The sequence below is a fragment of the Scyliorhinus canicula genome, chromosome 14 (assembly GCF_902713615.1).
Source record: "Scyliorhinus canicula chromosome 14, sScyCan1.1, whole genome shotgun sequence".
NCBI classification, from domain to species: Eukaryota; Metazoa; Chordata; class Chondrichthyes; order Carcharhiniformes; family Scyliorhinidae; genus Scyliorhinus; species Scyliorhinus canicula.
The window spans coordinates 32,950,095-32,966,345 of NC_052159.1; the positions used below are offsets into that span (position 1 = coordinate 32,950,095).

Genomic DNA, 16,251 nt, shown 5'->3' on the forward strand with positions numbered 1-16,251 from the left:
TTAAGTGTCTCTCAGATTACTTGCTGCCAACACTCAATAATAATCATATTTATTAGTGTCACTAGTAGGCTTATATGAACACTGCGATGAAGTTAATGTGAAAATCCCCTAGTCGCCACACTTCGGTGCCTGTTCAAGTACACCAAGGGTTAATTCAGAATGTCCAATTCACCTAACAAGCACGTCTTTTGGGACTTGTGGGAGGAAAGCAGAGCACCCGGAGGAAAACCAATGCAGACATGGGGAAAACGTGCAGACTCCATACAGAGTGACCCAAGCCGGGAATTGAACCCGGTCCCTGGCACAACAGTGTTAACCACTGTGCTACCGTGCCGCCCTGTACAGAAAAGAGGGGGAATGTGGCAACTCACCATCATGAGGTTTCTTGGGAGTCTTGGTGTTTTTCAAAATATCTGCAAGTGTGTTACGCAACTCCTCTGCAGGCTGAAAAACACAGAGAACTAAACCATTACCAAAAAAAAATACATGATTCATGACAAAAACTCTGCAATAATAGTTAATGACTGGACTAAATACATTAAAAAGAGAAATAGATATCCGTCATGCCTCAATCATTGTGCAAATCTTGCAGCGACACAAGACAATCTGCTGCAGATGATGCATGGCGATCAAGAGAAAGTCACTTCATTTAAAAACTTGCAAACCAAATGTCCATTACAAAAGGTACAACAAAAACAATTTTCCTGCTACCAGTAACTGAATAGGTTGTCATGCAAGCTTTCTTGCCTCAGCAATACTTCTGGGCATACAATAGGCACATCAGCATTTAGCCTTGAGCAGGTCTCTCCCAATTGCCAGCAAATACTGACTCCTAGGGTCCAATTTTAAATGCACTAATAGAGCCCAAGTCTATTGCAAGTCTACGGAAAGATAATTTCCAATTGCAAGGGAAGAAATGCATTATTGCTATTCAGATAAAATAGAAATAACCCTTCTTAGGATAAACCATTGGCATAAACATAAACAATGCTGCAAATATCATGCCTTTGCTCTGCATTTTACATTATTCCCATAGGCAAGTCTTGGCTTCCTAAAACTTGAATGCATGTCTTTTTTTTTTACAAATTACTGATCAATTGCTTTTATAGTTTGACAACCTTGTTTCAGATTGAAAAACTGAACAAATGTGCAGTTCATGTTAATTATGTATGTGAACAAAAGTAAACTGTTACAATTCATCGTTTGAATTAATCAACTGAACTAACAAAAGTCACATTGGAGTGCTTTTAGCACAATTTCCAATTTGAATCCAATTAAAGGGCAGCACGGTAGCATTGTGGATAGCACAATGGCTTCACAGCTCCAGGGTCCCAGGTTCGATTCTGGCTTGGGTCACCATCTTTGCGGAGTCTGCACATCCTCCCCGTGTGTGCGTGGGTTTCCTCCGGGTGCTCCGGTTTCCTCCCACAGTCCAAAGATGTGCAGGTTAGGTGGATTGGCCATGATAAATTGCCCTTAGTGTCCAAAATTGCCCTTAGTGTTGGGTGGGGTTACTGGGTTATTGGGATAGGGGGAGGTGTTGACCTTGGGTAGGGTGCTCTTTCCAAGAGCCGGTGCAGACTCGATGGGCCGAATGGCCTCCTTCTGCACTGTAAATTCTATAAGTAAATTCTATGATAAATGCAAAGATGTTGAAATTAGACAGCATTATTTTTCTTCTCTAACCGAAGGAGCTTATTAGCCCAACTGTGCCCTCAAACTTTAAAGCAAATCACTTCAATAGTTCATTGTAAGAATGTCCCCAATAGTTGCAGAGGCATGTTTGCTTTAAATTTACTCCGTTCAAAAGGACCTACCAGCCCTACACATAACTGCGCTGTTTCTGTTCAAATGTGATTCGGCTCTTCGCCTCAATTCTGCAGTTCTTTGGAGATATCTGGAGTATTTTCAAAGAATTTACTGCAGTATGTGAAGCTCGACTATACCCGACTTATAAAGACATGTAATCAAGTTAAAGGGAAACACAATCATGCCAAGACCAGATAGAAATCTGTCTTATTTTGCCACAACACATATTTAAACAGCATGACAGAAGATTTAAGAGCAGGGATTATAATATAGCAGAAAAAAAATTTAAACAAAGGTTGGCACTGTAAAAAGTAGAATGCATAAACCTTGGACAAAACTAACAATTTTCCAATAATATGTCTGTCATAACTTAGTGTCTAATTAAAATGAAATATTCTATTTCTATCCTAGTTTTCAGGAGTATAGAGAAATAAGGCAAAAGGTAGCCAAAGTCATCAGTACCTGTGCCCCTATCTTAATAGCTTGTTCATAAATAGTCATGACATCATGGACAGATCCTTTGCGCTGTTCAAGTTGTGCGAGACAGATCCAGTACCGTGCAAACTTCTTCGCCTTTGGAACGCTCTCAATGAAAGTCTGAAGAGTCTGAAAACAATCTTCACTCGAGCAACCCTGAAGGGACAATAAAAATTCAGATCTGCAAAATCCACTTCCTTGGATCCACTTCCTGGATTGGCCGGCTCAGAAAGCAAATTAAAAACCACATTCTCATGCTTCCCTTTTCCCTGGAAATTATACTGAAGGAACTTTCTGCATTGGACTGAACGGCAAACAAACTGCCTGGATGATCCAAACTCCTTGAACCATCTAATATCTTGAAAAATTACAATCGAAGGGGAAATGGAAACCTTAATCTCTTGGAAGCACAAAGGAATTCAAGTGAAATTGGAATCCTTTTTTTTTTAAAACAAGGAAGCTTCCTCATTGATGCTATTACAAGGAAGCTGGAACTGGATGACTATTTCCATCAGTACACAAACTTTTGTCTTTTACCTCACTCAATACTTTCCTCTAATGCTAGTCAGATCTTCAGCTTGTTTTCATCCTCAAAATCCATTTACTTAGTTTCTTTAAGGAACTACATGCAATTTTACCTCAAGAATCCGTTTCAGACACTCAGAAAGAGTCTGGTTGATTTCGCTCACGAGCTCACTCTGGTTTTCCTCCTCAACAATTGTCGTCCAAAGTGATTTCACCGGTTCCTCTGCAACTTTCTTTTTCTGCAAGGATGTTGTTGGTCTTTTTGTTAATTTTCCCTTTGATGCCGTCGATGGTGCTAGCTGTGCTCCACTTCAGGACAAAATATGTTGAACAAATCAAAGTATATAAACTGAAGCCATCAAACCTTTGGTACTGCAAGATTTTGTGCTAATATATAAAAAGCAATACCCACAACATTAAACAATGAAAAACAGCTTGAAAATATATTTCTTCACTGCCTAAACAATTTGACTTGCAACACTTGTTAGATATTTAAATAGTTTTTGTCCAGGAAAAATATACCAAACCTCAAACAAATGAGCAGCAATTTCAGTTTCAGTTGAACACTTTCCCCAAATGGTAGGCAAACTTGCACTAATTTGCAACAATTCTTCAGCTTAAACTATTAAAATAAATGTGAGCTCAGTGTTTCAAAGGAAAGTGATAGGGTTGAGAACATGATGCAGGTTTATACACAATTTTAAAAAACATTTAGAGCGCCCAATTCAGTTTTTCCAATTAAGGGGCAATTTAGCATGACCTATCCACCTACCCTGCACATCTTTGGGTTGTGGGGGCAAAACCCACGCAAACACGAGGAGAATGTGCAAACTCCACATGGACAGTGACCCAGGGCCGGGATTCGAACCTGGGACCTCGGTACCATGCTGCCCTAAAGTTTATACACAATTTAATTTGGGAATTGTCCGAATACAAAAGAAAAAATGACATTCGCCCCTTTTGAAATTAGGAATGAGCAATAAAAATGCTGGCCTAGCCGGTGACATCCACTTCCCGTGAAAGAATTTTTTAAATTCCTGTGCTTTTCCTTGCCATAAGTCACTGAAGGCCACATGTAGGTGCAGCAAGCTATTGGGAATGCTATTCTTTATCACAAGAGAATAAGAGTACAGGAGTAGTGGGGTGTTGCTTCAATTGTAAAGGAGCTTGGTTAGACGGCACCTGGAGTACTGTGTGCAGCTTTGGTCCCCTTACCTCAGAAAGGATATTATTGACTTAAGAGGGAGAGTAAAAGAGGTTTTCCAGAGGTTTTCCTTGTAACAGGAATGCCTGGACTGCCTTATGGAGAGATGGGGCAAACTGGGTCTGTACTCTCTTAGAGTTTCAAAGAAAGAGATGTGATCTCATTGATTCCCACAAAGTACTTAAAAGGAATATACTTAAATGGAAGCTTTGGAGAGAGTGCAAAGAAGGTTCACCAGGATGTTGCCTGGTCTCAAGGATGTTGGTTATGAGGAGAGGTCGAATAAACTAGGATTGTTTTCACTGGAACGACGGCGGCTGAGGGGAGACCTGATAGAGGTCTACAAAATTATGAAAGGCTTAGGCAGGGTGGATAGTCAGAGGCTTTTTCCAAGGGTGGAAGTGTCACGTTACAAGGGGGCACAGGTTCAAAGTGAGAGGGGGAAGTTTCAGGGAGAGGTGCGGGGTAGGTCTTTCCACACAAAGTGGTGGGTGCCTGTTACCCACTGCCAGAGGATGTGGTGGAGGCAGGAACATTAGCAACATTTAAGAGGCATCAGGATGGATACACGAATAGGGACGAAAGGGATACAGACTGAGAAATGGCAGACGGTTTTGTTTCTAGTTAGGGCACAGGCTTGGAGGGACGACGGGCCTGTTCCTGTGCTGTACTTTTCTTTGTTTGTTCTTTGAATAGACAGGGTAGATGCAGGCAAGATGTTTCCCTTCGTTGGGGAGTCTAGAGTCTTCAAAATAAGGGAGGTACCATTTAGGACTAAGATCAGGAGAAATTTCTTTACAGAGGGCTGTGAACCTTTGGAATTCTCTGCCCCAGAGGGCTGTGGAAGCTCAGTCACTGAGTACGTTTAAGGTAGAGATTGACAAGAGTTCTGATTAACAATAATGTAAAGGATTACGGGGATAGTGTGGGTAAAAGGCATTGAAGTGTCCAATCAGCCACGATCACACTGAATGGTGGAGCAGGCTTGATGGGCTGAATGGCCTACTCCCGTTCCTATGTTCATAGCATCGATTATAGCAACAACTGAACAGGATTACCAGATGCTACACCCTGTCAATGATCAGAATAAAAGTCACCTTTTTTCTTCCATGGACCCTTTTTGTTTCATGGCTTTGTTGTTGCCACCAACTGCTGAAAGCTTCCATGCTGGATGTCTTGCAGGTGCGCTCTTGGGAGAGTTTGGGAATGGTGCAATAGTTTTCTTTGCACTTATTGTTTGGGTTGCCACAATTGCGGCGTTACCGTTGCCCGATGTTTTAAAATCTATTTTTATATTTAACACATCGGTTTCGAGTGGTTTCTGGCTGCTTTCAGTCCTGAGGCCAGGAGCTGCAGTTAAACTCTTTTGTTTACTGTGGGACATGACATTTAATGTCCTTCTAACAGGATGCATATTTTCCACTCCCTTTGGCCTAGGCTTGTGCAAAGTGCCTCTTGACTCTTTACTGTGTGTCGCTGCACCAGAGGCATGCATCCCGGGATCTGACTTCTCCGGTTTCCTCTCCTTTTGATGAGAGCCTGGCCGAAAGGACTGGACTTTGGATTCCACAATCTTGCCACGAAACGAACCTGGCACAGGCTTCTTAAAAGAAGAATTAGGTGGCTTTGGTTTATTGTTCTTTGCAGTGCTCATTATACTAGCTCGCTCATTTTTGACTGCGAGAAAGGACTGGCTGAGGGTGACTTTCTGCACTTTTGGTTGACTCTTTAGTTTTGCTTTTTGTTCCACGTCAGAATGATTCTTTTGATCGAATGGCAATTTCTTGGATTCAACACTTCGTTGGCCGAGTACTTGGGCTTTGTCAATAGCTACACTGCTATTTCCACTCACTATTTGTTCTACTTTCAAACCGTTTTCTTGGGCAGATGATAATAGTTGCTCAGGTTGGGCGATTTGCTCAGCAGGCATTTCAGTTTCACTAGGAGCCAAATTAGTATTCTCAATAAATGGGTTTGCCCTTTGCTTTGATAAAGCGGATTTAGATGGAGTAGAGGCGAGGGATATGATGTTATTTTGCACCAGCTTATTTTGAATAGTTTTGTTTGACTCAATTTTTGCCCCTCCAGATACCTAAAAAGGAATCAGTAAAGAAAAAATGTCATTGTTTTATTTTAAATACATTACCATATCCCCCATCCCTTTGCATTTCCCTCCACTATATATCCATCATCGCCGCTGGCACAGATTGAGCTGCCCAGGCCAATATTGCTGGACATTCACAGGAGCCTCACTGAAGAAGCGCCTTAAACCAACAGGTGTTTCCCCAGTTAAATAGATGCACTATTACTCCAAATAAAATATGCTTTCCCTATTACTTGAAAATTAGTTTTTAAAACTGTGGGTGGGAAGCAAAACCAGATGGAGATATCCAATTATTTTTACCTCAGTTGTCCGGTGTGTCCATCTGTTTTTGCCTAATTTATTCAGATATTTCTCAGCAGTCCCATGATTTTTATTTAGCCGACACCGTCATCAATTTTTGTTATCTTATGGTTCATTGCTTTACATTGAAAGGAAGCAAGTCTATGAAACAGAACTTGGAAATCCTTCGACACATTCTTATAGTCAGTTGATGTAATGATTTTAAAAATTTATACACTGTTGTTGAAGATCTGTGTTTACAGCCACAAGAATGTAAGAAATAGCAGGAGCAGGCTATTCTGCCCATCGATTCATTAACAATCAGGGCTAATCCATCTCCTGTCACATCCCCATATTCTTTTTTTCACCCCCACCCCCCATCAAAAAATACCAGCAATGCCAATGACTAAACAGCCACAGTAAGAAGTCTTACAACAGGTTAAAGCCCAACAGGTTTGTTTTGAATCACTAGCTCTCGGGGCACGAAGGGATCCCCACACCCTCAATACTTGCCTTCAAGCAACCGCGCAACCTCAAACAAACCACTGATTGCAGCAAACTACCCAGCCTTCAGGACTTCCGGTTGCGGCTATGACCAGCTAAGTCGCACGTTTGGCTGCTCCTGCTACAAAGGTGTTTTCGGGCCGATTGGAGGGCCCCAACGGCGCTGTAAGGACAAATCCCGGTGGGGGAAGGCTCCCTGAAGAGAACCAGACCAACTTTATGGTCGGTACCCGGAGTGGGGTGGTAAAGAAAGCAACAGCAGCTCCCAAAAAAAAGCGGGGGAAGAAGACCAAAATGGCGGCCGGTGGAGCACCCGAGGAATGGAGGAAATGGGCGGAGGAGCAGCAGGCCGCTCTCCTGCGCTTCTTTACGGAGCTGAAAATGGAGCTCTTGGAGTCAATGAATGCGACGACCACCAGGCTGATGGGAGCCCAGGCGACCCAAGAGGCGTCGATTCGGGAGCTGCAACAGGAGATGACTGTGAGGGAGGAGGAGGCCACGGTCCTCGTGGGAAAGGTAGAGGTGCACGAGGCACTCCACCTGAAATGGCAGAGCCGTTTTGAGGAGCTGGATACCCGAATGAGGCGGAAGAACCTGAGGATCTTGGGCCTGGCAGAAGGCCTGGAGGGGTCAGACCTCCCGGGATATGTAGCAGAAATGCTGAGCTCCCTGATGGGGGCAGGGGCCGTCCCTTCGCCCCTGGAGCTGGAAGAGGCCTACAGGGTCATGGCTAGGAGGCCAAGAGCAAATGAGCCCCCGAGGGCGGTGCTGGTGCGGTTCCAGCGACTCAGCGACCGTGAGAGAGTGCTGGAGTGGGCCAAGAGGGAAAGGAGCAGTAAGTGGGAGAATTCGACGGTGAGGGTCTACCAGGACTGGAGTGCGGAGGTGGCAAAGCGGCGGGCCCGGTACAACCGGACGAAGGCGGTGCTACATGCAAAACGGATCAGGTTCGGAATGCTGCAGCCAGCGCGCTTGTGGGTCACCTACAGGAACCAACACCACTATTTTGAGTCCCCAGAGGAGGCGTGGGCCTTTGTACAGGAAGAGAAACTGGACTCGAATTAGACCCAGGGGATACTTGGCGGCCGTAGCCGCTCGGGTACTTTCAGCTGAATTCTTTGTTTGGATTTTGAACTCTTGCTGTGGTTTTTCTTCTGATGTTTTTTCCCCCTTTGCCAACTTCCCTTAGTTATTGTTATTGCGGTTATTCAGGGTTATTTATGGTTATTTATGCTGTTTGGTAGAGGGCGACTGTTAAGTACATTGTTATTTGTTATTTATCTGTTATTTATAATGTTAAGTTGGGGAGGTGGGACGGGGGGGAGAGCAGATCGGGGATATGGGCTCCTAGGGGGGGTTCTTTTACAGGCATGGACGGGGACGGGGGTGGAACTGAAGATGGCGGGGTGGGGTGTGGCAGGGCGAAAGCGCGGGCTTTCCTCTGTTTTCCCGCGCACGGGGCAGAGGAAGGGGGGAGGGGAGGAGTGCGGGGCGTGGCTAGCAATGGCGACCTTTCCCGCGCTGGAGCGGGGCCAGGGAGGAGTGGCAAGGGGGGGGGAGGCCCCCCCCCCCCGAGCCGGGGGGAGTCGGAGTGGGGCAGGAGCAGCCGGGTCAGCGTGAACCAGCTGACTTACGGGAGTACGATGGAGGGTACATCGCGGCTAGGAGGGGTCCTAGCCTGGGGGGGGGGGGGGGGGGGGGGGGGGAGGGAGGGGGGTTAGGGAGGGACACCGGGTTGCTGCTGAAAAGACCAGAAACGGGAAGTGGAGGACTGGAGAGGTGGGGGGAGGGGGACATCGCCATGGGGAGCGGGTCAGAAGGGGAGGGTCGACCCGGGGCGAGCAGGGAACAGGACATGGCTAATCGGCAGGGGAAGGGGGCGGGTCGTCCCGCGACCCGGCTGATCACTTGGAACGTGAGGGGGTTGAATGGGCCGGTCAAGAGATCAAGGGTATTCTCACACCTGAAGGGACTGAAGGCTGATGTAGCAATGTTACAGGAGACCCATTTGAAGGTAGTGGACCAGGTTCGCCTGAGAAGGGGGTGGGTGGGACAGGTGTTCCACTCTGGATTGGACGCAAAGAACCGGGGGGTGGCGATTCTGGTGGGAAAGAGGGTGTCGTTCGTGGCGGAGGAGGTGGTGGCGGATAAGGAGGGTAGGTATGTGATGGTGAAGGGTAAGCTGCAGGGGGAGAAAGTGGTGATGGTCAACGTATATGCCCCGAACTGGGATGACGCGGGTTTTATGAGGCGCCTATTGGGCCTCATTCCGGGACTGGAGGCAGGGGGCTTGATCATGGGGGGGGACTTTAATACAGTGCTGGACCCCGGGCTAGACAGATCGAGCGCAAGGACCAATAGGAGGCCGGCAGCGGCAGAAGTGCTGAGGGGGTACATGGAGCAGATGGGAGGAGTAGACCCATGGAGGTTTGGTAGGCCGAGGGCGAGGGAGTATTCCTTTTTCTCCCACGTCCATAGAGTGTACTCCAGAATCGATTTCTTCGTGTTGAGCAGGGGGCTGATCCCGAGGGTACGAGAAGCTGAGTACTCGGCCATTGCGATCTCTGATCATGCACCGCATTGGGTGGATGTGGAAATGGGGGAGGCGCGGGACCAGCGCCCGCTGTGGCGGCTGGATGTGGGGCTGTTAGCGGACGACGAGGTGTGTAAAAGGGTCCGGAAGAGCATTGAGAGCTATCTGGACTTGAATGACACGGGTGAGGTGCAGGTGGGGATGGTCTGGGAGGCCCTGAAGGCAGTGATCAGGGGAGAGCTGATCTCCATAAGGGCGCATAGAGAAAGAAAGGAGAGGCAGGAGAGGGAGAGGCTGGTGGGGGAGCTATTGGAAGTGGATAGGAGATACGCGGAGGCACCAGAGGAGGGGCTGCTGGAAGAACGGCGCAGCCTGCAGGTCAAGTTCGACCTGCTGACCACCAGGAAGGCAGAGACGCAGTGGAGAAGGGCACAGGGCGCGGTCTATGAGTATGGGGAAAAGGCGAGCAGGATGCTGGCACACCAGCTTCGCAAACGAGATGCGGCTAGGGAGATTGGGGGAGTGAAGGAGAGGGGCGGGAAGGTAGTGCAGAAGGGGCAAGAAGTGAACGGGGTCTTCAGGGATTTTTACAAGGAGTTGTATCGGTCTGAGCCGCCGACAAGGAGAGGGGGAATGGAGGACTTCCTAAACAAATTGAGGTTCCCAAGGGTCCAGGAGGGGCTGGTAGAAGGGCTGGGGGCGCCAATAGGGCTAGAGGAGCTAGTCAAGGGAATAGGTCAGATGCAAGCGGGGAAGGCGCCGGGGCCAGATGGGTTCCCGGTGGAATTCTATAAGAAAAATGTGGACTTGGTGGGACCGGTACTGGTACGAGCCTTTAATGAGGCGCGAGAGGGGGGGGTTCTGCCCCCGACAATGTCGCAGGCTCTGATCTCCCTGATATTGAAGCGGGATAAAGACCCCGTGCAGTGCGGGTCCTACAGGCCTATCTCGCTTTTGAACGTGGATGCCAAGTTGCTGGCAAAGATCCTGGCAGCTAGAATAGAGGATTGTGTGCCAGGGGTAATCCATGAGGACCAGACGGGGTTCGTGAAGGGGCGGCAGCTCAACACGAATGTGCGGAGATTGCTGAATGTAATTATGATGCCGGCAGTGGAGGGGGAGGCTGAGATAGTGGTAGCGCTGGACGCGGAGAAGGCATTCGATAGGGTGGAGTGGGAGTACCTGTGGGAGACGTTGAAACGGTTTGGGTTTGGGGAAGGGTTTATTAAGTGGGTGAAGTTGCTCTACTCGGCCCCGACGGCGAGTGTAGTGACAAACGGGAGGAGGTCGGAGTATTTCGGGCTCCACCGAGGGACCAGGCAGGGATGTCCCCTATCCCCCCTACTTTTCGCACTGGCGATTGAACCGTTGGCGATGGCACTGAGGGGTTCAGGGGGGTGGAGAGGACTGACTAGGGGAGGGGAGGAACATCGAGTATCGCTGTATGCGGATGATCTACTGCTGTACGTGGCAGACCCAGAAGGGGGAATGCCGGAGATAATGGAACTATTAGCAGAGTTTGGGGACTTTTCGGGGTACAAATTAAATTTGGGCAAAAGCGAGGTTTTTGTGATACACCCGGGGGACCAGGGAGAGGGTATTGGGAGACTCCCCTTCAAGCGAGCAGGAAAGAGCTTTAGGTACTTAGGGGTGCAGGTGGCAAGGAACTGGGGGACCCTCCACAAGTTGAACTTTTCCAGGCTGGTGGAACAGATGGAGGAGGAGTTTAAGAGGTGGGACATGGTACCGTTGTCGCTGGCGGGGAGGGTGCAGTCAATCAAAATGACGGTCCTCCCAAGGTTCTTGTTTTTATTTCAGTGCTTGCCCATCTTCCTCCCTAGGGCCTTCTTCAAAAAGGTGACGAGTAGCATCATGAGCTACGTGTGGGCGCATGGCACCCCAAGGGTGAGGAGGGTCTTTTTGGAGCGGAGTAGGGACAGTGGAGGGCTGGCACTGCCCAATCTCTCGGGGTACTACTGGGCGGCAAATGTGTCAATGGTGCGCAAGTGGATGATGGAAGGGGAGGGGGCAGCTTGGAAACGAATGGAGAGGGCGTCCTGTGGCAACACAAGCCTGGGGGCCCTAGTAACGGCACCATGGCCGCTCCCCCCCACGAGGTACACCACGAGCCCGGTGGTGGCGGCCACCCTCAAGATATGGGGGCAGTGGAGGCGACATAGGGGTGAAATGGGAGGTCTGTTGGCGGCGCCAATAAGAGGGAACCATAGATTCATCCCGGGGAACATCGACGGGGGATTTCAGAGCTGGTACAGGGTGGGCATACGGCAGCTGAAGGACCTGTTTATAGAGGGGAGGTTTGCGAGCCTGGGAGGGCTGGAGGAGAAGTTTGAGCTCCCCCCGGGAAACATGTTCAGATATTTACAAGTGAAGGCATTTGCTAGGCGGCAGGTGGAGGGGTTTCCCCTGCTCCCCAGTAAGGGGGCGAGTGATAGGGTGCTCTCGGGGGTCTGGGTCGGAGGGGGGAAGATATCAGACATCTACAAGATAATGCAGGAGGCGGAAGCAGCATCGGGGGAGGAGCTGAAAGCCAAGTGGGAAGGGGAGCTGGGAGAGCAGATAGAAGACGGGACGTGGGCGGATGCACTGGAGAAGGTCAACTCTTCCTCCTCGTGTGCGAGACTGAGCCTCATTCAATTTAAGGTGCTGCATAGAGCTCACATGACGGGGACAAGGATGAGCCGGTTCTTTGGGGGTGAGGACAGGTGTGTCAGATGTCTGGGAAGCCCAGCGAACCATGTGCATATGTTCTGGGCATGTCCGGTGCTGGAAGGGTTCTGGAAGGGGGTGGCAAGGACGGTGTCGAAGGTGGTGGGGTCCAGGGTCAAACCAGGATGGGGGCTTGCGATCTTTGGGGTCGGGGTAGAACCGGGGGTACAGGAGGCTAGGGAGGCCGGAATACTGGCCTTTGCGTCCCTAGTGGCTCGACGAAGGATATTAATTCAATGGAAGGACGTGAGGCCTCCAAGCGTTGAAACTTGGATTAACGATATGGCTAGCTATATTCAGCTAGAAAGGATCAAATTTGCCATGAGAGGGTCGGTACAGGGATTCGCCAGGCGGTGGCAACCTTTCCTTGACTTTTTAGATCAGAGATAGACGTTCGGGGTCGTGGCAGCAGCAACCCGGGGGGGGGGGGGGGGGGGAGGGAGGAAGGGGGGGGGGGGGGGGGAGGGGAGGGGAGGGGGGGGGCAGCAAGGGTCGTGGGGGGACACGCACGACTGTAACGCGGGCAAGCCTGCTCGCTGCTCATGTCTGAAACTGTAGGCTGCCTTGGTTGTTAAGGTTGCGGGGGGGGAGGACTGGTGCGCGCGAGAGGGCGGGCGAGGGAGGGACATTTGCCTAGAGGGATTGTGTTGTAAATAATTTAAAAATTAGTAGGGGTAAATGTCTGTATGGAAAAACTCTTTCAATAAAAATTATTTAAAAAAAAAAACTACCCAGCCTTCAGAACAGCGACCATGACACAACCCTGCCATGGCAATCTCTGCAGACATGCCAGATCATCGACATGGATACCACCATTACACGTGAGAACACCACCCACCAGGTACGTGGTACATACTCGTGCGACTTGGTCAGCGTTGTCTACCTCTTAAGCTGCAAGAAAGGATGTCCCGAAGCGTAATACATTGGCGAGACCAAGCAGACGCTGTGATAACAGATGAACGGGCATCGCGCGACAATCGGCAGGCAGGAATGTTCCCTTCCAGTCGGGGAACACTTCAGCAGTCAAGGGCATTCAGCCTCTGATCTTCGGGTAAGCGTTCTCCAAGGCGGCCTTCAGGACGCGTGACAACGCAGAATCGCCGAGCAGAAACTTATAGCCAAGTTCCGCACACATGAGTACGGCCTCAACCAGGACCATGGATTCATGTCGCATTACATTCATCCCCCACCATCTGGCCTTGCAAAATCCTACCAACTGTCCTCGCTTGAGACAATTCACACCTCTTTAACCTTTGATTATCCCCACTTTCCTCTTCATTCACCCGAGGAAGGAGCTGCGCTCCGAAAGCTAGTGATTCGAAACAAACCTGCTGAACTTTAACCTGGTGCTGAGAGACTTCTTACTGTGCCCACCCCAGTCCAACACCGACATCTCCACATCATAAACATCCACAGTTCAGAGGAGTAGGGAATTATAAGAATCTACACCCTTTTTTAAAAATAAATGTTTTTATTCTCCATTTTCGCATTTTCCTCCAAAATTTACACCCCACCCACAAACAGTAAACGGTAACAAATAAAAAATCAATCCCCTTAACAATAACAACGATCCCATCCTCCCACCACCCCAAACAACGGTCCACCTGCCAATATATGCATCCACTAAAACAAACCCTCCCACGGTGGAAACAAAAAGCAAAGAAGAAAAAGTAAAAAGGGAGTCCGGGACCGCTCATAGTCAGCGTAGAGTCCACTCCCCAACCACACTGAACGCCGTCCAACCTCTGAAAGAGTGCCATACATCATACCCAAGATTTGTAAACCCCCCCCCCAACTAACTCTTGTAAAACTCCTTCCCCCAACCTCGGTTCCTTCCCCTCCAACTTTCCACCCCGGCTAGACCACTCCGACCCTGTTCTGCCAGGCTCAGATGGCCGCAGCCCCTCCCCCCACCTCACTCCCGTTCACTGGCCGGCATAGACTCTCACTCTCCTTTGGTACAGGCCTCCACGGCCGATGAGCCCGATCCAGTTCATATCGGGAGGGATCCTCCCCCTCCCCCAATAGTTCCGCCAGCATCGCAGCAAAATACTCAGTCGGTCTCGGCCCTTCAACTCCTTTGGGCAGCCCCACAATCCTCAAATTCTGTCGCCTGGACCGGTTTTCCAGGTCTTCCATTTTTCCTCGCAGATACCTATTAATTTCCATAACCTTCTGCATCTCCTTCCCCATCGACGCAAGTTGATCACCATGCTGCAATAATGTCTCCTCCACTTCGTTCAGCGCCTCCCCTTGCTCCCGCACCTCCGCCACTGCACTCGCCACTGCCGTCGTCACCAGGGAAATCGCCTCCTCCACCAGCACACTCAAAACCTCCCTCATCTCCTTCCTCATTATTTCCATGTATTTTGTAAACTGTCTTTCGAATTCCGCAGCCATCACCTTAGTTAATTCTTCAGTCGTAAGCAATGCGGGCTCCCCTGATCCTCCTGCCTCCATTTTCCTTGGTGACCCTGCGGTGACCTTTCCACTCCCCGACAAACTTTCAGCTGTTTTCACAGCCGTTTTCTTACTGGACCTCGACATATCACTTCCCTGTACTTTCTCCTGGCCTTCACTGCCCCTAGGACCGGGCGTCAATCCCCAACAATGCCGTTCCCGAACGGGAGCCCTCCAATGCGCGGCTGCCTCCCGCCCGCCAAGACCGGAAGTCAGTCGTCACCGCTTCTTCAATGGCCTTGGTGAGATCTTTTCACATTGTTCCCTCTGCTGCTAGAATTCAGCTTTCATAAAGGCCCTCAAGTCAGCTTGAGGCCTTTAAGCTCGCCCTGCCCCTGCCTGCATGCTGGAAGACGCTTTTGTCTCTGCTGTAGCTTTTGCCAAATCTTTCACTGTTTCTGCGGGTCTGGTAACCAAGAAACATACCATTCCTCGGGGAAAGTACTCCTCCAACATTCACCTACGCCTTTTCATCAAAATTCCACCCAGTATTGCTTTAAAAAAAAAAGAGGTATTTTCTGTAACCTTGGGCAGGAGCTGCCTTTTGTGTGACCACTTACTCCATGGTGCACACACGGAAGCCAAGAATCTACACCCTGAAGAGTGAAATAAACTTCTCAGTACTCAATGGCAAATTGCTGAATAAGACTGTGACCCCTTCTTCAAGGCTCCCCAGGTAGGGAAAACATCCTTCCAGCATCTATCCCATCAAGCCCTTTAAGAATTTATGTTTCAATGAGAACATCTCCCACTTTTCTAAATTGTTGGGAATCTAGGCCTCTTCGACAGAATCTCCCCTCATGCAACTATCCGCTCATCCCTGGAATCATCTAGCAAACCCTGATTGCATTCCCTCCCGGAGGGAAGTATATCCTTCCTTGGGCAAGGAGACCAAAATTGCACACGGTACTCCAGGTGTGGTCTCACCACAAACTGCTGACAGTTCACAAACAGCTGAAGGCCACACACCTGAATTTGTCCTCAGTACCGTGCAATTTTCATCTCAAGTTCTGTTTATACATGTATTAAATAAAAATACCATTCAAACTATCATTTAGATTTTTAACATTCCTTACAAACTAATATTCCTCGCAAACTATTATTGGGAATGTCAAAAGTTGTAAATTGCAGGAGTATGGGTCCAACCCACAATCTAGGCTGAAACTCCAACTCCGACACCTCCTTTGGTGGGTACACGAGATTTCATCAGACTAATCAAACGAACAGCGAGTGCTCAGATTTCTTTACTATCGAAACGTATTCCCGTAAAACTATAAACATAAAGCTTTTGAACGTAGTAGCTACAGAACACAACTTCTACCTTCTAAAGAGGCAATCTACATTTTCCTTCTGTACCCACCTTTGCTTCCGTCTGCCATTTAGAAGCCTGAAGTGTCTCAAAGTTTGTCTTCTCTCTCAGGTACACCCTTCAAAAATAGAACGTGATCAGTATATTCAACAAGGCATCTTCTCATTGAAATCAGTTGGTTAACAAAAAGATGTATTGGCATCATTAGCATTCAAAAATAACATTTGTATGGGGATATTTATATATTTTTTAAAGATATTTTCACTCTTATGACATCACAATAACAAGACACCATCATGAGGGGAGAGGTTATAAAATTT

The 16,251-nt window shown here is 48.7% G+C and overlaps 1 protein-coding gene across 3 annotated transcripts in view; it reads right to left on the reverse strand.

The window, feature by feature from the left end:
• LOC119977654 (cytoskeleton-associated protein 2-like) overlaps window positions 1–16,251 on the reverse strand; it is a 41,704-nt gene that overhangs the window by 5,459 nt on the left and 19,994 nt on the right. For all 3 annotated transcript variants that reach the window (XM_038818818.1, XM_038818817.1, XM_038818819.1), the window contains 5 exons: window positions 15,983–16,049; window positions 5,113–6,107; window positions 2,925–3,120; window positions 2,272–2,442; window positions 372–444 (listed from right to left, as the gene is read on the reverse strand). In XM_038818818.1, coding sequence (XP_038674746.1) covers window positions 372–444; window positions 2,272–2,442; window positions 2,925–3,120; window positions 5,113–5,945 — 1,273 coding nt within the window. In that variant the 5' untranslated portion in view covers window positions 5,946–6,107; window positions 15,983–16,049. The remainder of the gene's footprint in view (window positions 1–371; window positions 445–2,271; window positions 2,443–2,924; window positions 3,121–5,112; window positions 6,108–15,982; window positions 16,050–16,251) is intronic.